General features: G+C 40.2%; 1 protein-coding gene across 3 annotated transcripts in view; it reads left to right on the top strand.

Moving 5' to 3' along the window:
- GYS2 (glycogen synthase 2) overlaps positions 1–20,647 on the top strand; it is a 41,718-nt gene that overhangs the window by 1,993 nt on the left and 19,078 nt on the right. For 2 of the 3 annotated variants that reach the window (XM_059846095.1, XM_059846093.1), the window contains 4 exons: positions 6,908–7,089; positions 9,621–9,812; positions 10,272–10,457; positions 18,937–19,081. In XM_059846095.1, coding sequence (XP_059702078.1) covers positions 7,060–7,089; positions 9,621–9,812; positions 10,272–10,457; positions 18,937–19,081 — 553 coding nt within the window. In that variant the 5' untranslated portion in view covers positions 6,908–7,059. Of the gene's footprint in view, positions 1–598; positions 720–6,907; positions 7,090–9,620; positions 9,813–10,271; positions 10,458–18,936; positions 19,082–20,647 lie in introns of all 3 variants that reach the window. The other variant, XM_059846094.1, reaches the window with a different exon arrangement.

The following is a 20,647-nucleotide window of genomic DNA, read 5'->3' as shown; positions in this document are numbered from 1 at the left end:
CTTACACTACTTTCCAAGCCCATATATTCAGACAGGGCTGAAGGAACATGGAATGGAAAACAATTTCTTCATTAGAATCTGACCTTCTGCAAAGTTTCCATTAACCAAGTTCATCTAGAAACATCTGTGCAAAACCCCTTTTATAATCCTTTTTCAGCCTATTTTTCTAGTAAATTCCTGATACTGAGGGTTTGGGGTTTTTTTCCTATATCTTCCAGGCAATTGAATGTCTAAGTCACGTGGTGAGAACTGTTCCCTGGTGACCTAACTTTTATAAACAGTTCTGGGAAATGTTATGGCACTGTGAGAGAGAGTAGACAGCAAAATACAGGGAGAGTCATCACAGAAGTTAGATAGGCTTAGGAAATAATGGCTTGTCATATATATTTCCTAGCTCCTTTAGCAGGAGAAATTGTTTATTTGATGAAATAAACTGACCACACAGAGATTTAGTTCTACTGTATGTTTTAGTGTTTGTGCTGCTGTATATGTTCCTAACATAGAGGGCAAGATAAACATTATCTGGATTTATTGCCTGACAAGCTAATTTTGAGCATTTAACGTGAAGGTTTCTTTCTTCCTTTCTGGCAATGCAAAGGTATGTCAGAGGAGCTCAGCCTGAAGTTGGTTTGCATTTCTGAGGTGGTGTAAAGCTGCTGCTGCCCACAGGAGCGAGTCCCAGTCTTTGTGTGACTTTTGGTGCATCACCAGGTGCTTGGGTACGTTTTCTCCTTGGCCAGTGCTGCTTCTTAATAATCCCTCCATTTTTCTTGTGGAGCTGACTTTCAGGCTGAATTGTCCTCTTTCCTGTGAGGAAGGTGATAGCAGAGGTCACAGGTGGATATTCATCCCCACACTGTAACCAATGACCTTTACAGGAGCAGAGCTGAATCTCTTCAGAGCCAGGAATGGTGAGGGGGTCCTGCAAAATGAGAATACCTGATTCTGTAGAGGGGGAGCAAACATTCCATGGCATTTCCCTGGTGGTGCTGGTTGTTACTGAGGCATGACGTGCAGCTGTAGGGACGAAGATGTTTGTATGAATTCAGGGCTCTGAAATCTACAAGTATCCATTATTTCCAGAGTCTCATCTCTTCTTTGTCAGCAGCTGGAGCAGGGGGGAGTTTTCTCTCCTTTTGTTTTAAGAATGGATAATTTAAAATGTGCTCTAAGAAGGCAGAGTTTCTACTTCTCCATGTTTCCTTTTTGTATTTTCTGTCCTGGCTGCAGCCTGTGCTAAGTTAAAACCTGTGACACAAAACATTGGCCTCTCTGTTACAGCTCTCACTCTATCTGAGCAGGCAAAGGTAAGGTAGCTGAAGGAGAAAATGGGAAATAAAAAAGGCTCATCTGCCAATGTCACTCTCCCTCACCCTTCCCCAAGTCATGAGAGGAAACTTGCCCCCTAAACCAAAAACAATATCAAAATCCTCTGGGATTGAAAGTCCTCTGCCAAAGAAATAAGAAATGCATAGGTTTTTTTGTGAGATTTCCCTCTCCTTCGTTGGCTTTTCACTGATGGGCAAAACCCTATGTGAAGTGGATCTACAGTGTTTCTGTAGCAGAAGGGGAAAAATGCAGGCAGGGAAGGATCCCAGTCCACTGCAGTGCCACAAATCTGGTGGTAATCGTGGGAGAGTTCAGTATTTTTAACTCTTTCTTCCTCTCCTGGACATCATCCTCTAGTAGAGCGGGGTCTGGTCATACAGCTGTGGAAAAAAGGAGTGGTTTCTTTCCTCCATAGCATGAAGACCATTAAAATCTTGAAGTACAGGAGCACAAAAGAAGTGGCTACCAAGCTATGAAGATTTTGGGCCTGGGTTGAGTTTGTCTGTAGTGAGATTTCTGACACATTGGTTAGAAGGGCTGAGAATGTTCAAGATCTGCTCTTTTCTCTAGAAAGATGTCTTGAAAATAATTCCAGTGATATTTAGATTAGTATCCCTTGCTGTACCACTCACAGCTTTTAGATAGAAAGTAGAAGAATGCTTAAAAATGCTGGGCAAACAGCCAGCTTTGTGTCATCATTCAGCTGTGAACAGCTTAGCTCAAGAGTCACTGGTAGATGAATCTCAAATATTTTTATTCCATCCCCGTTAGAATGGAGACTGTGCTAAAAACAAAACTTGTTTCAGCTCTCCCTGGAGCAGAGATCTCAGTTCAGTTTCTCCCGTGAAAAACTGGACTTCTGGAAATTAAATCCTGAATCAACTGAAGTCAGTAGGATCAGCATTTTCCCTCCTCTGTGTCTTCCTGTGATGAAAGTTCCTTGGGAGAAGGTGATTACTGTAATTTGTGACACAGCTGAAGTAACACCCTTTGGGGCATGGGCATGTGCTGGCATAAATTTGGCATAAGCACAGCCTCAGAGCTCTGTGCATTTATAGAGTGGGGTGGAATATCAATGTCAAATCAATTCCAAATGAAATCCTGTGCACTGGGGATGATGCACACAGAAATAGCTTCTCAATTGTGGACATCTGTCATAAGTTTCAATGGTTCAGTATTATTTCAGAATATGTTTGGAATGTCAGAATTTCAGAGAATGTGGAGATCTGTCTTCTGAGGAGTCCTGGCCACAAACATAGCCCAAAAACCACAGGAAAAATACCTGCTGGCTGAAGATGCTGGTTGTTTTTCACTTGACACATTTTACAACCTGATTTTATTTAGGGTATCTCAACAGACAATCAATCAATCAGATTCCAATCAAATGTTAGAAACAAGTTCAATCCAAATTTTTATCACACCTGTGCAGATCAAAGGCACATTCTGAGGAGAATGGTGAAACAGTTGATGTGAGAGTGGTTGTGCTGTTTGAGTCCCAAGCCAGGGCTCACGCTGCTCGCATGGATCCTGTGGCTCTCGTGGTTCTCAGGGAAGCTTTAATGCCTTCAGAGTGGCCTGGTCAGGACATGGCAGAGAACCTGCAGAGCCCTGGAATCATCCTGATGCTCTCTCTGTGTAGCAAAGGTGTGTGGGAAAGGATCAGTGACAATCTCCACTTACCTCTGGCTCACTTCCGTAGTTCACTTCCTATTTCTCTCCCTCATTTTTGATTTCTGCTGCTCCTTCATCCTGTCCTTCTGCAGTGTGGGGTGGGTAGGAGGACAAGCTCTGACTGCTGATTGGATTTTAAATATACAAAAGAAATGATGCAGCAGGACTTGAAACAAGGAAAAAAGAAAACACTGGAGTGATGCAGAGAGCTCCTTTAGACAAATTCTAGTAGTGTTAACATAGATTAAAAGGTTTAGACTTTTAAAATAATTCAGTGGAATTTTTTGAGATAGTATTTTGATTTCATTTATTTTTTAAAGTTGTGGGTAAAAAGATGTCATTCTTCCCTTAAATTAACAAAATCCCTCTTTGCCTAATATCTGAGCTCCCCTTTCTGTGCCAGTTTACTTTTTCCTTTAAAAAAATAAAAAGAGGAAGAATGAAAACGAGATAGGTGGGGGAAAGAATTTTTGTTGATTTCCTTTTAAAGATTTCATTTATTGGTGGAAAGGTTAAAAGCGTGTTTTAAAAAGAAACAATAAAAATATATTTATTTCAAGGATGTTTCAAAATGACTAAAACTTAATATATTTGAATAAAAAACTTAATATATTTGAATAAAGCATTTTGTTGAACATCAGAAAATTAAGCTATTCCTGGATCAACATTTTACTGCTAATTCCCCTTGTCTTTGATATTCCAAACCAGTTCTCTTGTTCTGATCTCTCCTGATTCTCTGTCGATTTCTCATTTTGTCATTTCTTGTTTGTTTTAACCCTGTTTCAAAGTACAGAATTTCAGAGGCAGCCTAGAGAAACTTGCAGCATTTTGGTACATCCCTGTTGTTTGGAAAGGTTTTCTGTTTATAGTATGACCTAAAACATAGTATTAGACAAGAAAAAGAAGACTTATTAAATTGTTGACGCAATTTGAGAATTCTGTGAGCTGAACATGTAAACCCCTACTCTGCTACTCAGTTGGATATGTAATGTTTTGCTTACTGGCACAGATATTTCCAGGGAATTCAAAGCAACTGAGCATGTGGAAACTATCTCTTAAAAGATACATAATGTGTTCCTGGAGTTTGCTATGGAGAAGTGTAATTTCAAAAATCAGTGCATTATTCTAGACATTGCTCTGTTCTTCTCAAGAAGTCTTTTTTAAGTTATACCCAACACTTCCCACATACATAGTTTCGCTTGCAGTTTCCCTCCGCTGTCAGTTAAACCTTATGCACAGACATGCTTTGTGAGTCATATTTCCACAGTAACAGGGAAGACAAAAGCAGGTCTGGGGGCCAGGTAGCACTGCTTTTATCAGGAGTTTTAACAGCCTGTAAAATGTACTCCTTGGATTTTATCATAAGTACTTTTTATTGCATTTCAGGCAAATCAGTGCCCTGAAATGTTTTTTACATTGCTGTGCAACAGATTACGACAGCAGAGCAGAGGATAGCACACTCTCCATTCTTTCCCCCATGAGAGGCCTTCCAAACACCTTTGGCCCTTTAGGGCACACAGGGATCCTAAGGATAACCTTGTGCAAAGAAACACTGATGCTGGCTGTGTGAAACAAAGATCCAGGCTCTACCCTGCCCTTGAGCTGCAGCTTCCCCATTTCTCTTCAAATCTGTGGCTGTGGAAACTCGGCTACGTTGCCAATCCCAGTGTTGAGCCCTTTGCAGCATGGAAGAGGCTGATCCACGCTCCTAGGATGGGGGAAGGAGCTTTGCTTCACTCTCAGCATATGCAGCTTTATCATGGTATTTAGTGTCTTTCATCTTGTAAGTCATGTTTTCTCTTTTTCCTGGATCACCAGGCTGCTCTGCACTAAAATCTTTCCTCATTCTAAGCTCTGTATCCCTGCCAATTCAAACCAGCCAGTTTCATGACTAAGATTTCTACCAAGCCTTGTATTTATCTTATTTTGGATTGAGGCCTCTTATGCTCCTGTATTGAATTTACCACCCCATAAAAACAGATGTATCATTGTAACTATTGCTTTTTAGCTTGAATGTCCTGACTTGTCTCATATAACTAAAATTTTATGTTTATCTGAATCCAAGCTATTCAAATAGACTCTCTCAGCTTGAGCAGGGTAACTTGAAGGGAAAATACAGTGTTATTTATCTAAGAGTGCTCTAACTTCCTGTCCAAAGCAGCCATGGAAGAATATGATGACTATAAATTAGTTTCTTAAGCTTTCTGGTCCTGATGAAGGGGAGAATAATAGTCTTTTGCATAGGTTTCCTTCTGCAATTCCATGGCTACATGATGTGAAACTCTTGAACTGACAGCTTGATTTAGGAACAGACGTCTGTAAGATTCTTGTCTTCTTAGGTCTTGAATTATTAAGGGTAATAATTTATTGTACTAATTCTGTTTAGCGAGCTGGTAGATTGGAACTGCATTTTTTTTTCCTCTTTGTAAATACCTAGAATCCTGAGACATGAAAATATTGAGACCAGGGGTCCTTTCAGCATTCAAAACAAATAGGATATTTGTAGAGAAAGGGCATTTAATGAACAATTTCTTTTCTAGGAGCATAATTAAAACTGTAGGTCTGTCATTTGGCTCCCCAGGGCTGCAAGACACCAGGCTTTGCAGAAGGCTTTCTGTGTTTGTCAGGGAATGAAGTTTAATTAATCTGGGAACTAATCTCCCAAAGTGCTGAGCAACTTCAGCTGCCATATTGTACATAGCAGTGGCAGATTTTTAAGGAAAATTAGGTAACTTCTCAAGGTTTTTAATTATATTGAATGTGGTGCACTGGCATCTCTGGATATCCCAACAGCTTTAAAAGGGTGAGCCTAGAGTGCCAGCTCTCAATCCCTGGCAGCTTTCATGCTGGCTCCATAGGTAATTTTGATGTCACTGCTGGAAGCTGTAACACCATCTCCATCCCCGGAGTGCTGCCAAATATTTCCAAAGCTTCAACATTCAGTGGAGGGAAAAAACTTTATGTAGGAGCACCAGTCCCTGCTGTAGTGTTCCTTTTGCTCTTTGTACCTGTTGTGCTCCCTCTCTCCCACCTTGCTGGAGCTATGCTCATTGTCTCTGGTGTGCAGATGCTCCTTGGCTTCAGGTTTTCTTTTCCCTCGCCATCCCACCCCCTTGCTGGATTCAAGCATGCCCTCTTGTTCTTCTGACTTGGTGGTGGTGCAATGTCCACTGCCTGGCACCCTGGGCACTGTGGCAAAGGGAGGTTTGCCCTGCCAATGTGTGAATTCCAGGGCTAGCTATGTCAAACTCTGAGCAAGAGCAGCTAAGGGACTCTTGCACGCTATGTGCAAGACTGGATAGATCTGTATTGACTTGTCAAGGGATGCTGCTGGATTCTCTTACACATTAGAATGCTGCATTTGCTTTTAAAGCAGACAATATTTTGGTGAAAGATGCTACAGACACTTATGTAGTCAGTGTAGGCTACGTTCCCTCCAACTTTAACAACTCTTTAAGACTGATAATGGAACAAGACTCCTTATTCTTTGAGGATATTGGGTTAAGTCCATTTTTATAGGCAGCAGTCAATGAAATCCATACGTTTCTCAACTTCTCTTTGTGGTTTGTGTCAAACAAGCTCAGTTCTTAGGTTTGAAAATTATAACTGAGGCAATAAAACAAAAGCAGAAGGCTATGCTTGGGATGCAGCAGAATCAAGATCAGACATAGGAGAGTGGAAGTATGAAGCCCAGGATTTTAATCCCCCAATTGAACAGTGAAGCTCTGATACCATTTAAGAGACTGAACTTCTATTTATTTGACTGAGGCTGGATTTCACTTAAAACCTACATATGTGAAGGGATTTAACTAGCAGTGTGTCTGATCCACAGATGGGTTGGAGCTTAGTACAGAGATCTGTAGCCTGTGCCCCTTTTTTAATTTTTGTTTTTTGTGATCTTTTGCAGTGGGAGGCATTTACACTGTGATCCAGACAAAAGCCAAAACTACAGCAGATGAATGGGGTGAAAACTATTTCCTGATTGGCCCCTATTTTGAGCAGAATGTGAAGACTCAGGTGGAATTCTCTGAACCTCCAAACCCTGCAGTTAAGAAGGCAATGGACACCATGAAAAGCCAAGGGTGCCAGGTAAATCAGATGTGCTGCTGCTTCCCAGGGCAACAAATCTGACTCTGAGGAGATTAAAGTTTGGGTTAATGCTCTTGTCATTCCACTTGACACAGCAGTCCTGGTCAATGTCACAATGGGAAAGGCTCGGAATCCACTGTTAGAACAGCAGAGTCAATTCATTAAAGGTTATTTTTGAGGAGGAACCAGTTCATCCAATTATGGGTTTTAACAGTCATTTATCTGCAAGGCTGCTTAACTGGATTAATGACTTATTTATCTGGTCTCTAAGTATGGTGAGATTTTAGTACATATAATATGACCTTACTTTGTGCCCTTATTTCACATTCTTGTATGGGAGTGAGAAGAGCGTTCGCGTTCCATTAGCTCTTAGTTTTTCTAATGTTACATAAAAATATTGACCTGAAGCCAGAAAAGAACTTGAGAAAAGAACTGAGGTGACAAAGGATCCACTTCCTCAGTTCAGTGCAACCAGCTGTCAGTTCCCTGAGAAGAGAGGTTAAACCAGAACACAAGAAGTGGATTCATCTTTCTTTCCAACATGATTTTTAACCAATGTTTTCTGTGTGATCTCATAGCCTTTCTGAGGTTCAGTTTCTCCAACAATAAAGTTGGAATAAACTTCTTCCTATAAAGATTATCTGCTAAAAGAAATAGATTTTCTGCTGTGTTGATGGGCAGATACTAAACTGCAAGCAGCTTTGGTTACCTGAAAAGGGGTGGAAGGTAACTCATTCTAAATTTGACCTCTTTTCTTGAAGTCCTTATAAGAGATGTAGAACTCACTTGCACTCTGTCTCAGTGTTGAGTCCCTCAGAGATGCCAGTTTGCAGGAGGAAAAATTGACTGCTCATGCTGTGTGCTGAACAGATGTGGACAGCATCAGAGGCAGAAGCAGGGAAGGATTCTTACTGTTGCTGAGGGGATTGACACACTTCAGTGTAGAAATTCCTGAAGTTCTTGGGTTGCCACTAGCTGTGGCACTGGCAATGCCTTTGTCTCCCTTTGTAAGAGCAGTTGTGCTGTTCTTAGGATCTAATGCCCTGTTGTGCAGATGTCTTTTGTTGGATGAGTATGTGCCACAGCTTGGGAAGGTGTCTGTTGGGGACACTGTCATGATGCTTGAATTGTACAGGCTCAAACTGAAAAGTCCAATCTGCCATTTCTTATCTTCATCAGATTTTCATAGGTGATTGATCAAGTTTTCCATGTTGCCTCTGTAACACTCCTGTGTCTGAAAAACAGCTAAAGACTTCTGGGATAGATTGATTGCAATGCTTTATATTGTTCCAGCAATGCATCCAATTTAATCAGCCACCTCTGCCCGCCCAACATGTGCCTGGTGCTGCTGGAGTATTCATATACAGCAGCAAATCTGTCCCAGGGATGTCAAATATAGCTTTGATCTCCAATAATGACGCTCTCGTTTCCAGGAGCTGCACTTATCCTATTAACATTTATGTCTGGATTTTGCTTATGCATCACTATGGATGGTTTTAAACCAGGGGACCTAGGAATGCTTCCAAACTTCTCAGGTCAGGTGTGTTTCTTGCCACAACCTGACCATGTATTTAGATGAAGTCTGGGTTCCCTGCTTTTTAGCCTCATTTTCCTGAATAGCAAATCTGGACAGTCTGAAATAAATACATGAGGATTGAAAAGGAGCAAACCTGCCTTTGTTATGCCTTGTACTTTTTGTGAAAACAGGCCAAAAGCTTTTATCTTATTTGTTTTCAAGACCTGACTTCTCTTTAGTTCATTGCAGCATCAGGGCTGGGTTCAACCCCTGAGGTCCCAGCCGTTTTGATGGCAGATTTAATGTGAAATTATTTGACTTTGCAGACTGTAGTGTGGGCCCAGCTGGGTTGGGCAGGCCAGTGCAGGCAGTGAAGTTGTGAATACTCTTAGAAATGTTTAACTATACCAATGGAGACAAAGCAGGAAAGCTGCATTTTTAGCCTGATGTGATTTTAGGTATTGAGACTGATTGATCTTCCACTTCTGATTGATCCTTCCACTCTTCCAAATGGAATTGGAATCTTTCCCCTCTGTGCTGCCTGGAAAGAAGGAGGAAATGTCATGGTAGTTTATAGGCACCGAGGATCAGTCCTACAGTAATCTAGGATAGATAGCAAAAGACTGGAGACATATATGAGTGAAAGAAAATAATAATTTTAAAATAAGAACAGAACTGGCACATACTTCAATAAGAAGACCTCCGTATTCAAGCAAGTGCAGTCTTTTTAACCTTTTTTTATTCTTTCATGGAAAAGAAGTTACTATTGCAATGAAAATCTAAAATGAAAGACTTAAAAATAAAATGTTCCTAAACGTTATAGTTTCCTTTGCTTCAGTATTACTTCATGTATTTTGCAAAGAAAACTGTAAGTCCTGGGTTGTAAGACTGTGAATGCACATTCTTTGTGTGAAATACTTCAGATTTGATGGATGAAGATTGTTGTGCTAGCTGGCCTTTACATTCACTTTAACCTTTTCTTTCTATCCTTCCTACCCTTGCCTCTTTTCCATAGGTCTTTTTTGGAAGATGGCTGATAGAGGGCAGCCCTTATGTCTTACTGTTTGATATAGGATCAGCAGCTTGGAACCTGGACAAGTGGAAGGGTGAATTTTGGGAAGTCAGCAACATAGGGATCCCTTTTCATGACCGAGAAGCCAACGATGCTGTGATTTTTGGATCATTAACAGCCTGGTTTTTGAAAGAGGTACAGTTTTTAAATCTAGAGATTTGCAGACCAAAACCACCTTGGGATGTGGTTCCTATTCTCCAGTTTGAAAATCAAGATTTTTTGGAAGTTGATCTCAATGTGAATCAAATTTGTATTTAAAACTTAGATGTTTAGTGGTCATTCAACTATATTTTTCAAGAAGAAGGGCAGTGGGGCTGCCCAGCGTGGAGTCTGAGTGACTGTGCTTGACAGAGCCCTCTGACACTCTAGAAAGAGGTCTGGTCTGAGGCACTAGAGAGGCACACATTTTTCTTGGGCTAAGGATTAGGACTGATGGAAATCAAGGCAAATGTCCTCTTAAAATTGTACTGTTGCGTCACAAGAAGGATAGCAAGCATACAAAAGGCTTCACCAAAAAAAGAAAAAGAAAAGTTCTCTGGGGCTGGGATGATGGACAGGATAATGAATGTTTCATATATTTCTTTCTATTTTCAGCTTTCCTGTCAGTTTGATGACAAGCCCAATATAATTGCCCACTTCCACGAGTGGCAGGCAGGAGTGGGTTTAATCCTGTCTCGATCACAGAAACTTCCCGTCGCCACAATTTTTACTACCCATGCAACTTTGCTTGGGAGATACTTGTGTGCAGCCAGTATTGACTTTTACAACAATCTGGACCAGGTAAGAGACATTTTTCTCATTCTTCTCTGTTTTTTTTTTTTTTTTTTTAGCTAATCATCTCCTGGCTCTCTTTCTGTTTACAGTGTTACACTATTTATTGTATTTTCTGTCTTGTGTTATTGCTTATGACTGACCCATAGCTGGTTGTTGATTCCAGAGCATTATAAATGGTCTTTGTAAAATCATGAAGTGTCTAGGCATGAGTGCATTTGTCTCATCTGACAGGTCTGAAAGCTCAGTGGAAACTAGTAAAACCTATTCAGCTCTAGCCAACATCTGACCCTTCAGGTGCAGCCTCACAACACTTTTTCTTAATGTAACACAGTAAAAAAAATAACCAATAGCCCTCCTCTTGTGAAAAATACCTCAGAATTGCAGTGGATCATGGCTGCTTTGAGGTTTTTCCCCCAGCCTGCTTCTTAATTTTTACAAACCACAGTGAGTCCTAATTTCAAGCATTTCATGTTAGGCCTAATTTGTAACTGGCAAATGTAGTAAGTACTTTCTGACTTCAAAAGACTCATATGTGTTTCTTGGAATGTGTGTAAACTGTCTATTGGTTTTGATTTTCACTGTTCTCTTTCCCCTGAAAGTATAACACAAGCCAATGTTTCAAGGACCCAAATGTTTTTTCCACTGCCCTCACTGGGGTACTTTGTCTGATCTGGGATTTCTCATATGGTCACAGACAAACCTGAATTCAAGAGATTTTTCCATTCCAGAACTTAGTGAAGATAGAGGTACATGAAAAACCACATTGTTCATGCACTTCTTTGGCTAAAACCAGTGAAGGAAATTACATAGTTGGTAATTTTCAGTTGGATGCTTGAAGCTCGACATGCTGGGGAGCTGTGTCTTCCACAGACAAGGCCTAAGCAGTTGTATGTTGCTGGCCTGACTCAGAAACAGAGAATCATGGAATCATGGAGTGGTTTCGGTTTTTTTTTTGGTAAACATCTCATTTTGACCCCTGCTATGGGCAGGGACACCTTCCACTATCCCAGCTTGCTCAGAGCCCCATCCAACCTGGCCTTGGACACTGCCAGGGATCCAGGTGCAGTCACAGCTGCTCTGGGTAGCCTGCGCCAGAGCCTCACCACCCTCACAGGAAGAATTTCTTCCTTATATCCAATCTAAACCTGTGCTCTGTCATTCTGAAGCCATTGCCCCTTGTCCTGTCACTCCAGGCCCTTGTAAATCATCTCTCCTAGACTCCTAAGTTAGTTATGGTTGTTGGGTGCATTAATAAGGCAGCAGGCAGTCTTGCTCTGTAGGAGTCCAGACAGTCCTGCTCACTCATAGTCCCTCTGTGTGTATAATATAGAGTGGTTTGTTTTGGTTCTGGTTAATTGGGGGAGCTGCAAGAAGTCTGGAAAGTAGTCCTTTTTTTCTCAAAGCAACTGGTTTTTTTTCTCTTCATGAATCCTTTTGGGGGCCTCACCCTTGTCTGTATACTCAAAAGGTACTCTCATGATCTCACATCTGACTAAACCTGCAGATTTTAATATATTTATAAACTAGCCACAGTTTTAATATAGTTTTTTCTGTCCACACATGACATGAATATCTTTGTGTGAAAGCACTGTCCATCCTGCAAAGCCTCACAAATCCCTTTGGTAACCATCAGCTATGTCAAAAATACAGAAATGTCTATACAGATTTTGTTCTAAGAATATGTGGAATGAAACATAAGTATCATTTTCAAATATTATTCTAAATGGCTGTAAATAGTATTTAAGGGAAGGAAAGTGTGGATTTCTAGGCTGTAATGCCCTCTGTGGGTTGACATTTAAAGGTACTAATAGAGGAAATGATGTCAAGCTGTTATATCATTGTTTAATATTTCTATAGGATGCTAAAACTCTTCCTGGAAAAGTTAACTATCTTAGTGGGGGCTTCTTTGGCTGTGAAAAGGTCACCTTGGCCCAAAAGTCAGTTGAGACACAAGAGCTTGATCTCAAATACCGTAATTAAATAACAGCTAGATCTTCAGATATATTCTTGTTGTTGCCTTCTAGCAGCAAACTATTTAGGTCAAGCAAGCAATTTTCTTAGTGAAGAAGATTCTTTAGGGCTTCCTAATGTTTAATCTTTGGAGGAAGCAATATTTTTTTTAGAGCATTTTACCCCCTCCCACCCCAAAAATAGCTGGGTTTCCTGTTTCAGTGCTATTTCATAAATGTTTTCCTTTGAAGTGTGATTAAGTTCTCACGTTTGACCAGTGTTTCACAGCTAGAACACAGTTCCCACCAGGCAGCAGCTGAGATGGGGGAAGGATGCAGCTGCCAGGATGTGCTGTGCCAGACGTCACAGAAGAGTGGCTGCAGCGCAGAATGAAAGTGGTGGCCTTACTGTGCCTGATGCAGTCAGGCATATACAGCTCATACAGAGGAAAGAGGAAACCTCATGTCTTTGTTTTGAGCCCTCAACACAGTCCAAAAAATGCTGAGTTAGGATGCCTGGTAGACGGTTCTGCCCAGCCCACACAGTGCAGGACTCTCCCACTGCACTGTCATACCATCCCCATAGATAAGCAGGGCTAGAACATGCAAGATCAGTAGAGTCCTGAGCTGTGGGCTACCAAAACTCCCTGTTCCAAGAGCTGAGGGCACATGTAAGCCTGTAATCTGTAGGAGGACATTTTCTGGGGGGCTGCAAACCCAGTCAGCCAAGTAGAGGAAAGCTGTGGATGGCTGGAAGATGGGAGGGTGCTCTATGGATGTAAAACTGTAATGTTGTGTGAGTCCTGACCTCTTCCTGAGCCATCTGCTCTTTGCCTCAGTCAGAGGTGGGATCCTGGTTCTTAGGCAGCATTACAGCTTAGCAACTGGACATGGCACTCAGGGCTGTGCTTTAATTGACAAGCATTGGTTGGTCAAAGGTTGGACTCAGTGATCTTAGAGGTCTTTTCCAACCTTAATGATTCTGTGGTTAAGGTTTGAGCTTATACTATTCTTATATTCTTACAGTTTTAACTCAGTTCATCTGGGCTGGCTGGAATTTATCTGCCTCTGCTTCAGTGAGAACCTGGGTGTTAAACTCTTAGAAGGTGCTCAGGAGCACTGTGGCCACCAGAAGTAACACTGTTGTGTTACTATTTAGTGCATATAATCACTAGATTCACATTTAATTCACTCTTATCCTGGAGAAAGGAAGGGAGGGAAAACCAAAAGAACAAAAGGGGGTGACATGTACCGTACCTGGCAGTGTCTTTATTTTTATTATCTTTTAATTATTTGAAGAACCCTAGGTAGATGACTGGGCCAGGAACTGCTCACTAAACCTATTGGTTATTGTTTTGAACTCTTCCAAACTCAACACTTCCTAATTTCAATATCAAGCAGAGTTTTTTATGAGTTTAATTCCCAATAGAAGTTTAAGAACTTTTGTATTTCTAAATGGTCCAGCCGATGGGGCATTGTCCCATTGTCTCCATGTCCAGAGAAGCTTTTACATTGGTGTGTGAGATTATGTTTGTTGCCAAGATAAACTGAACCAAAATTGCTAAAACGTAGGAATTTCTGTGAGAAAAATCTCTGAGTCTGTGGGGCCTTTCACTCTTCAGGAGGATTTGGCTTCTCAGCTGAAGATTAACATTCTCAATCTGTTATTGTTTTCCCCATTGTTTGAGGGGACTGATTTAGTTTTTTTTGTTTGGTGTGGGGATTTTTTTTGTATCCTTTCATGCCTCTAGAGTTTTAAATAAACCAGCACCTTTCATAAATTGGCTGAGACACCGATGATCCAAACAAGTTCCTAAGTGAATAGACAGCTCATTTTGGAAAATTATTTAACCTGGAATTTCAGCTGAGAGGCAATCATCTGAAATTATTTTTGGGACCACTGGCCTGGCATCATGAAGAAGTTAGTGTGCTTCAGCCTCTGATGCTTCTTACTAAAAAAATACTTAGAACTTAATGGTAAAGGGAGAAGGAAAAAAAGATCAGTCATAGTCTTTATTGCCTTTTTCCTTAGGTTGCCCTCCTGATGTGTAACACTTCTATTTAGACCTTGGAACATTTTTATTCACCTCTTGCAGGGGCAGCTGAATCCTGTTTGCAAAGTGGTGGAAAATCCTGTCCTAAGAAGTCTAAAAGGAAAAGTACTAAAAATCCCAATGAAAATGAATAGTCAAGAGCTTTTTTTGCTGACAATGTCTCACTCCACTTAGTGCTGTACTGTCCAGTTTGTCACCAAGCTCAGTGTTACACAAAGATAATCCACTTTGTCAGCAGAGCAGCTGATAGAAATCTGATTTAAGCCAGGAAGTGTAAATTTCATGCTCTTTTGGCCTGGCAGAGCTGTACCAGAATGAAAGTTCTCTTTATACAAGGCAACAGTCAACAGGAGGTAAATTTGATGTAAGCTGGATTTTAAGGGAGTGGTTCTTACCTAATTCAGACAGCAGCAGCCAGTGCGATTAGGCATGAAGGAAAAATGTTTCCATTCTACCTTTTAGTCACTTAGGAATTTGAACTTCAAACGAGTCTCTGACTGTTCCTTGGTCCTGCAGAATCACTTTGAACTTGAGGGTACCACTCTTTTAAAAAAGACCAAGAAAGATTATTTCGTTCTCTGTTTAAAATCCTGAGGCATCAAACCTGTACCTTTTATTTGAATTACGAAATATTTAGTTATATTATCCACTCTTGAGGTAAGGTTTAAAGGGTGAGGGTATTAAATAGTGAATCTGTATTATTTCTGCAAAGTTGTCTTAATGTTTTATTTAGAAAAATTATATATATTAATTCCAGTTTGAATTTGTATTGGTTTAACTTCTGTTGGTTTTCACCATCCTTTTTTTTCATTAGGAGAGCATAGCCTAATATCAGTATCTAGAGATTCTTTGTAGACTGTGACAAATAATTTGTCTTTCTTTCAGACAAGAATTTAGATGGCTAACATAGTCCTTCCTCCTTTTCCACTCTCAAATAATTCTTGTGTTTTGGAAATACTTTGCAATTCATCTTTATAATTTTGAAGTAGGAATAGCTGATTCAGGTTTACTACTTCAGTGATTGTTTCCAGAAGAAAAATAACTGCTTAATATTCTCTTATTTTTCACTCAAAGTTCAGAGTGTCATGCTGGGAGGCTCAGTGATTACCTGCTGTGCCCCCTAACATGTTGAATTTTAAGAGATCAATGAGATGTTATGCTCATTACATGGATCCATGGAAAATGAACAAAAGAATCCACAGAAATGAACCAGAATTTTCCTTCAGAATTGCTCTGCAGCAAATGCAAATTTTACTCCAAGGCATTGCACCTGTGGAACATCTTCTTTTGCTTTGAAATTAGAGTGGCCTTATAAAGGAGTAATTTCCCCTTCTAATCCTTGCCATTTTATAAATTCTAATAATCTGCTTGGTTTCTACCAGTCAGGGAAGGAGAGGATCCTCCAATAAATTTACAGGGAAGTGGATATTGAAGCTGTTGGCCTTTAAATATCACTGAAATGGTTGGACTAAATGACCTTTAGAGCCTCTTCTACCCTAAAGGGTTCTGTAAACAGTTCATCTGACTTAGGTTTTTTTCTTTCTCTTGATGCAGCTGTGATCTGTGGCTTGGCTAGTGTTCCCATTTGCTGATAGCAGCAAACAAACAAAAGCAGGCGTGACGCACTTGCCGGGAATATCGCTTTGCTCTGGCTGAACCCAAAGGATATGGAGCAGAGTTCACAGGTGCCTGATCTGGGCTGGACAGAGTGCAGGGCTCAGTGTTGAGCAGGAACATTGGGTTGGGGGTGAGGAGCTGCCCTGGAGTCCTTCTGGTTTCAGCATATTGTCCCATGCCCCACAGTGCCTCTAACTCTGGAGACTGTCAGAGCAGGCTCAGCTTTGCACAGGACTAGGTGGGTTAAATTTGTCATCTGCACTGTCTCATCAATTAATTTTCATTTAACCTGCCCTTCAACTTGGCTAAGGCTCTTTTCTGAAGTCGCTTGTCTAGCCTGCTCAGAAGTGCACAGCCCTTACTCCACCCTGAGGTCAAAAGTCAAGGTCTTGCTTTACTGATTGGTGCTGGAAGCTGCTGGAGAATGAGAGCAAATGAAATGTGAGATCCCCATGACCTCTGTTTGTACTTCCTAATAGATGTGGAACTGTGTACCTTTGCAAAAACATGCCAAAAACCCCACAAGCATACACAAAATAAAATATTTCCTATTTATAAAAGATGGGAAAACGAATAGCAATGAAGAAATAAGTACTGATATGTGTTAAATATGTAAAGTCTTTTCATAAAACCAAAGAAATAAAAGTTAACTAGAAATAAGTCATAGTGCATAACAATCTTTTTATAAACCTTTGTCCCAGCAGTGTTACAGGGAGTCTTTATCAACAGTTGGCGAGCATGTCCCAAATTTAATTTTTAATCACATTTTGTAATTAAAACCCATTATTGCTTAGAAAGGGAAAAGAGAACAAAAGGCCTTTGAAGTTTGACCAGCAATTTGTTTGCTAGCAATTTCAAAAGTATTTTAATAGAAAGACAGATGTGTTTGAAAGTACTTACATAATTCTGACTGTGTAGTTGTGCCCATCCCATTCATGTGTTTGTCTAGCATGCTAAAGAACTGTCCCATTTTGGATCTTTTTTGCACAGAATGTTTAGACAATCAAATATGCAGTTAAGAGCTGTTTGTTATTCAGTTTAGTGTAAGCCAAGGATGATGCTGAGACCTGTGGCACTATAAGGAGACTAATGAATTCGCCTTCATTTTTCTCTTTGTGTTCTTCCTACCACTTGATTTGTGTGGCAAATGAGATGAATGTTCTGGAGAAAATATCCTTTGCATTGCATGCTCTAAAATTCTCATGGGGAATGCAGAAAAGACGATATATGAGGATACAACTGAGAAATGCTATCACAATATTTAGCAGATTATGTGGTAAATTGTATTTGGCAAATGTAGAAAAGCTCTTGCTATAGAGGATCATCAATACCAGAATAAAGCATCTAGTTTCTTTGGAAGTTTTCAGCTGAGACTTTTCAAGAGTGCTTTTTTTTTTTTTTTTTTTTTGGTCACACTAGGGTGGTTAGATTGGCACTTTCAACCAACACAGTGGAAGCCACTTTGCCTCTAGTATTATAGCACTGATGCAGAATTAAAGCAGATAAAAGCAATTAACTTTCTCAGCAAAGCAGTTATAAGATATCGATATCTACATATGTGTCTACACCTATCTAAGTGAAAATAAGAAGGTTTTTGCTTCACTGTAGATCCCTGAAATGGTTCACATTGCATCAACTTTCTCACAGTATGTTCTGTACCAGCATTAAGCTTTGCAGAACAGGTCACAGTCTAAATAGCTTTACTTCTGTCCAAGTTCTGAAGTGCTAAAAGCAGCTGGCCATTGCAGGGGTCACACAGGCCTAACTATAGAAAGTGCTGTCTGCCCTGCCTGTGATAGGGGTTAAATCTATTATGGTCAGTGAAGTTACACAGTCAAATGCAATCAAAATCAGGCTGTGCAGCCAGCATTAGGCAGTGATCACGACAGAGCTCACTGAGAGTCATTGTCACCCTCCATGAAACTCACACAGGCCATAGGGTGTCCATGCTGTTGACCTTGGGAACTCAAGATTTCTGTTTCCAGAAGTGAAGCATCATGAAAGACTAAGAGGATTGTGATTTAATTGAAAGCACCTTTTTTAGACTATCTTGTAGCGATTTTGCAGTGAACACTGTTAATGAGCATTTGAACCTTGAAGCTTGGACTCAAGGGAATTGTGCATTTTCATTGCATCAGGATAATATAAGCTCAGTTTAAAAAAGGGTAGCTGCAAGATTTAAAGGTGATTTAGGAATACTTGGGTGTTTGGAATGTCTTATCTAGCAGTTTAACTTGCATCTGCCTCTAAAAATTAAGGGAGTTCAAACTGAAATATAAGAAGCAGCAAGCAAGTAAGAGTGGCAGAGTTGGAGGAAGAATATCTCTGAGTGTCAGAAAATATCTCATCTTCTGTTTTCTTTTTTCTCTTGGGAATTGTGACTGAATCGTTATATGCTGCCTCTCCACTTCTCTCTTGCCTACCTGTGATTTCCACCATTCTGCTAATTCCCCAGGTTCTCTCCTCATCCACATTCCTTTTTTCTTCTCTTCCCTTCAGCTACCAGCAACCTCCCTGCTCTCCAAAGTTTTCCAACAAGCCCGTTCAAGCTGCAACATGATACATTGCTAGCTAACAGGCTAAATTGCACAGATCCTTACCTTTAATGGGATCATTAATCTAGATTTCCTTCCATGGTAGAGCTGCCATTCTTTGAGGAACAACAGGATCTGAGAGCTCTCTTGCTCTTTCAAACTCCTTGAAGTTGGTAAAATAGTTCAAATGCCAGAATGACAAAACAGCAGCATAATCACACGGTCCTCATTCCCTGGGGAAAAGGAGCCTAGGGAGAAACCTTCCCTGAGGGAGACAGTTTGATGGTCATGTCACACAGGTGTCTTTTTTGTTGGTTTTGTTATTTAACAGTTTGACATTGACAAGGAGGCTGGAGAGAGGCAGATTTACCATCGGTACTGTATGGAACGGGCATCTGTACATTGTGCCCATGTGTTCACCACAGTCTCCCAGATCACAGCTACAGAAGCAGAACATATGCTTAAAAAAAGCCCTGGTAAGACGTGAATTTTTTTTTTTTACTGTTATTTCCTCAGAATGCCCACATTTCCTTAGACTGAATGAACATAATAGAGCAGGTATGCAAACATGAAGAGAAAGAACACATGCACAGGCATGTCTGGCTATGCTACAGGGATTAACCAATTTTCCATGGATGTTAGGCTTTTTTTTGTCAGGACTCCTCAGCCTCAGGAATTTTGTCTATGGCAGGGTTTCCATGCTTTTAGAACTGAACCATGATAAGCTTCATATAGATAAAATATTTTCTATTAGGCCAACAAATAGAGTTTAAAAAATAGTTCTGTGCCCAATAATCTGTCTGGTTTTCCCCCTAATATTAGTCTCATAAAATATGAAGCTTAGCAACCTTGTCCTGTTCCATGCATGGATTTTGAGTAAGGACATGATCCCGGTTTGATGTGTCATCAAATTTCTCTTTAAATCATCTCAGTGCATTATCTAGGGATAAACCCCAATACTCCATCTGCAGGTAAGCAGCATGAGGGGAAAACTGCGCAACAGTTTTGGAGACTATTTAGCAGGTGTGTTGGTATCTTGGTTATTTTAAATAAAACAGTGCTCAAATTATTGTGTTTGTTTGGGCTTGGTTTTTTCTTATGTTTTTGGTTTTTTGTTGAGGTTTTTTTTATTTGTTTGTTTGGGGGATTTTTTGCTTACTCTTTGTAGAGTTACTGGTTGATTTGCAGTGCTGATTATAGTTTGAGATTGTTATCCTGGTTAACTTCAATGCTTCAAGCCACATTGTGGTTCCTGAGCCTGAACAAAAGAGCTGTTCGTGGAATCCGTTGCCTCATTCCTGACTAGCTGTCAATAGGACGGTGGACTTAGATAACCTTTTCATTTTATTTTAAGCACGAAAGCCATGTCTTAAAAGTCACTGAAGTTCAGTCATTTAAACTGGGAGATCCCTGAAATGTCTTGATTTTTACAAAGTGCAGAGCACTCTGAAAACCAGACTTTTAAAGCTTTTTTTATATAGGCATGATGCTTCTCCCCACCACAGCTACAATTGAAAATCATAGTCTATGTTTTGGGATTTTAGGAGACTGAAATGATTCTGAATCCAGTTTAATTTGGGGAAGAAAATCTCCAGACTCCTCACAGATAAAACATCAGTTGAAGCTGAAGAGAATTCCATGCACAGAGATTCACAGGCCTGAGCTTTTTGTGATTATTCTTGCAACTTTGAAGAAACCAAGTAAATATACTTAATGTTTGGGTTAAAAAACTACTGACACATGTTGTGCTTCATATTAACATAGCCAGAAAGAAATTCAGTAGAAATTGTCACCCCAAATCCTAAGAGACAATTCTAAGTGGAAAGAATGTTCTGATGGGAATAAGTACTTTAATAGTTTATCTGAATCGAAGACCACAAATAAACTGTGCAGGACCCTATTCTCACACTATTTATTCTCTCTGAAGTTGTGAAATCTGCATAGACATTGAATTTTTGGAATGCCCATCAATCCTTCTGTAGGTCATTGAGCTTGAATTCTGCAAAGGAACATGACTACTGAAAGCATGTGTGCATTTCTCC

Source organism: Haemorhous mexicanus, chromosome 5 (genome assembly GCF_027477595.1).
Source record: "Haemorhous mexicanus isolate bHaeMex1 chromosome 5, bHaeMex1.pri, whole genome shotgun sequence".
Classification (NCBI taxonomy): domain Eukaryota; kingdom Metazoa; phylum Chordata; class Aves; order Passeriformes; family Fringillidae; genus Haemorhous; species Haemorhous mexicanus.
This window is presented reverse-complemented; position numbering and strand designations above follow the sequence as displayed.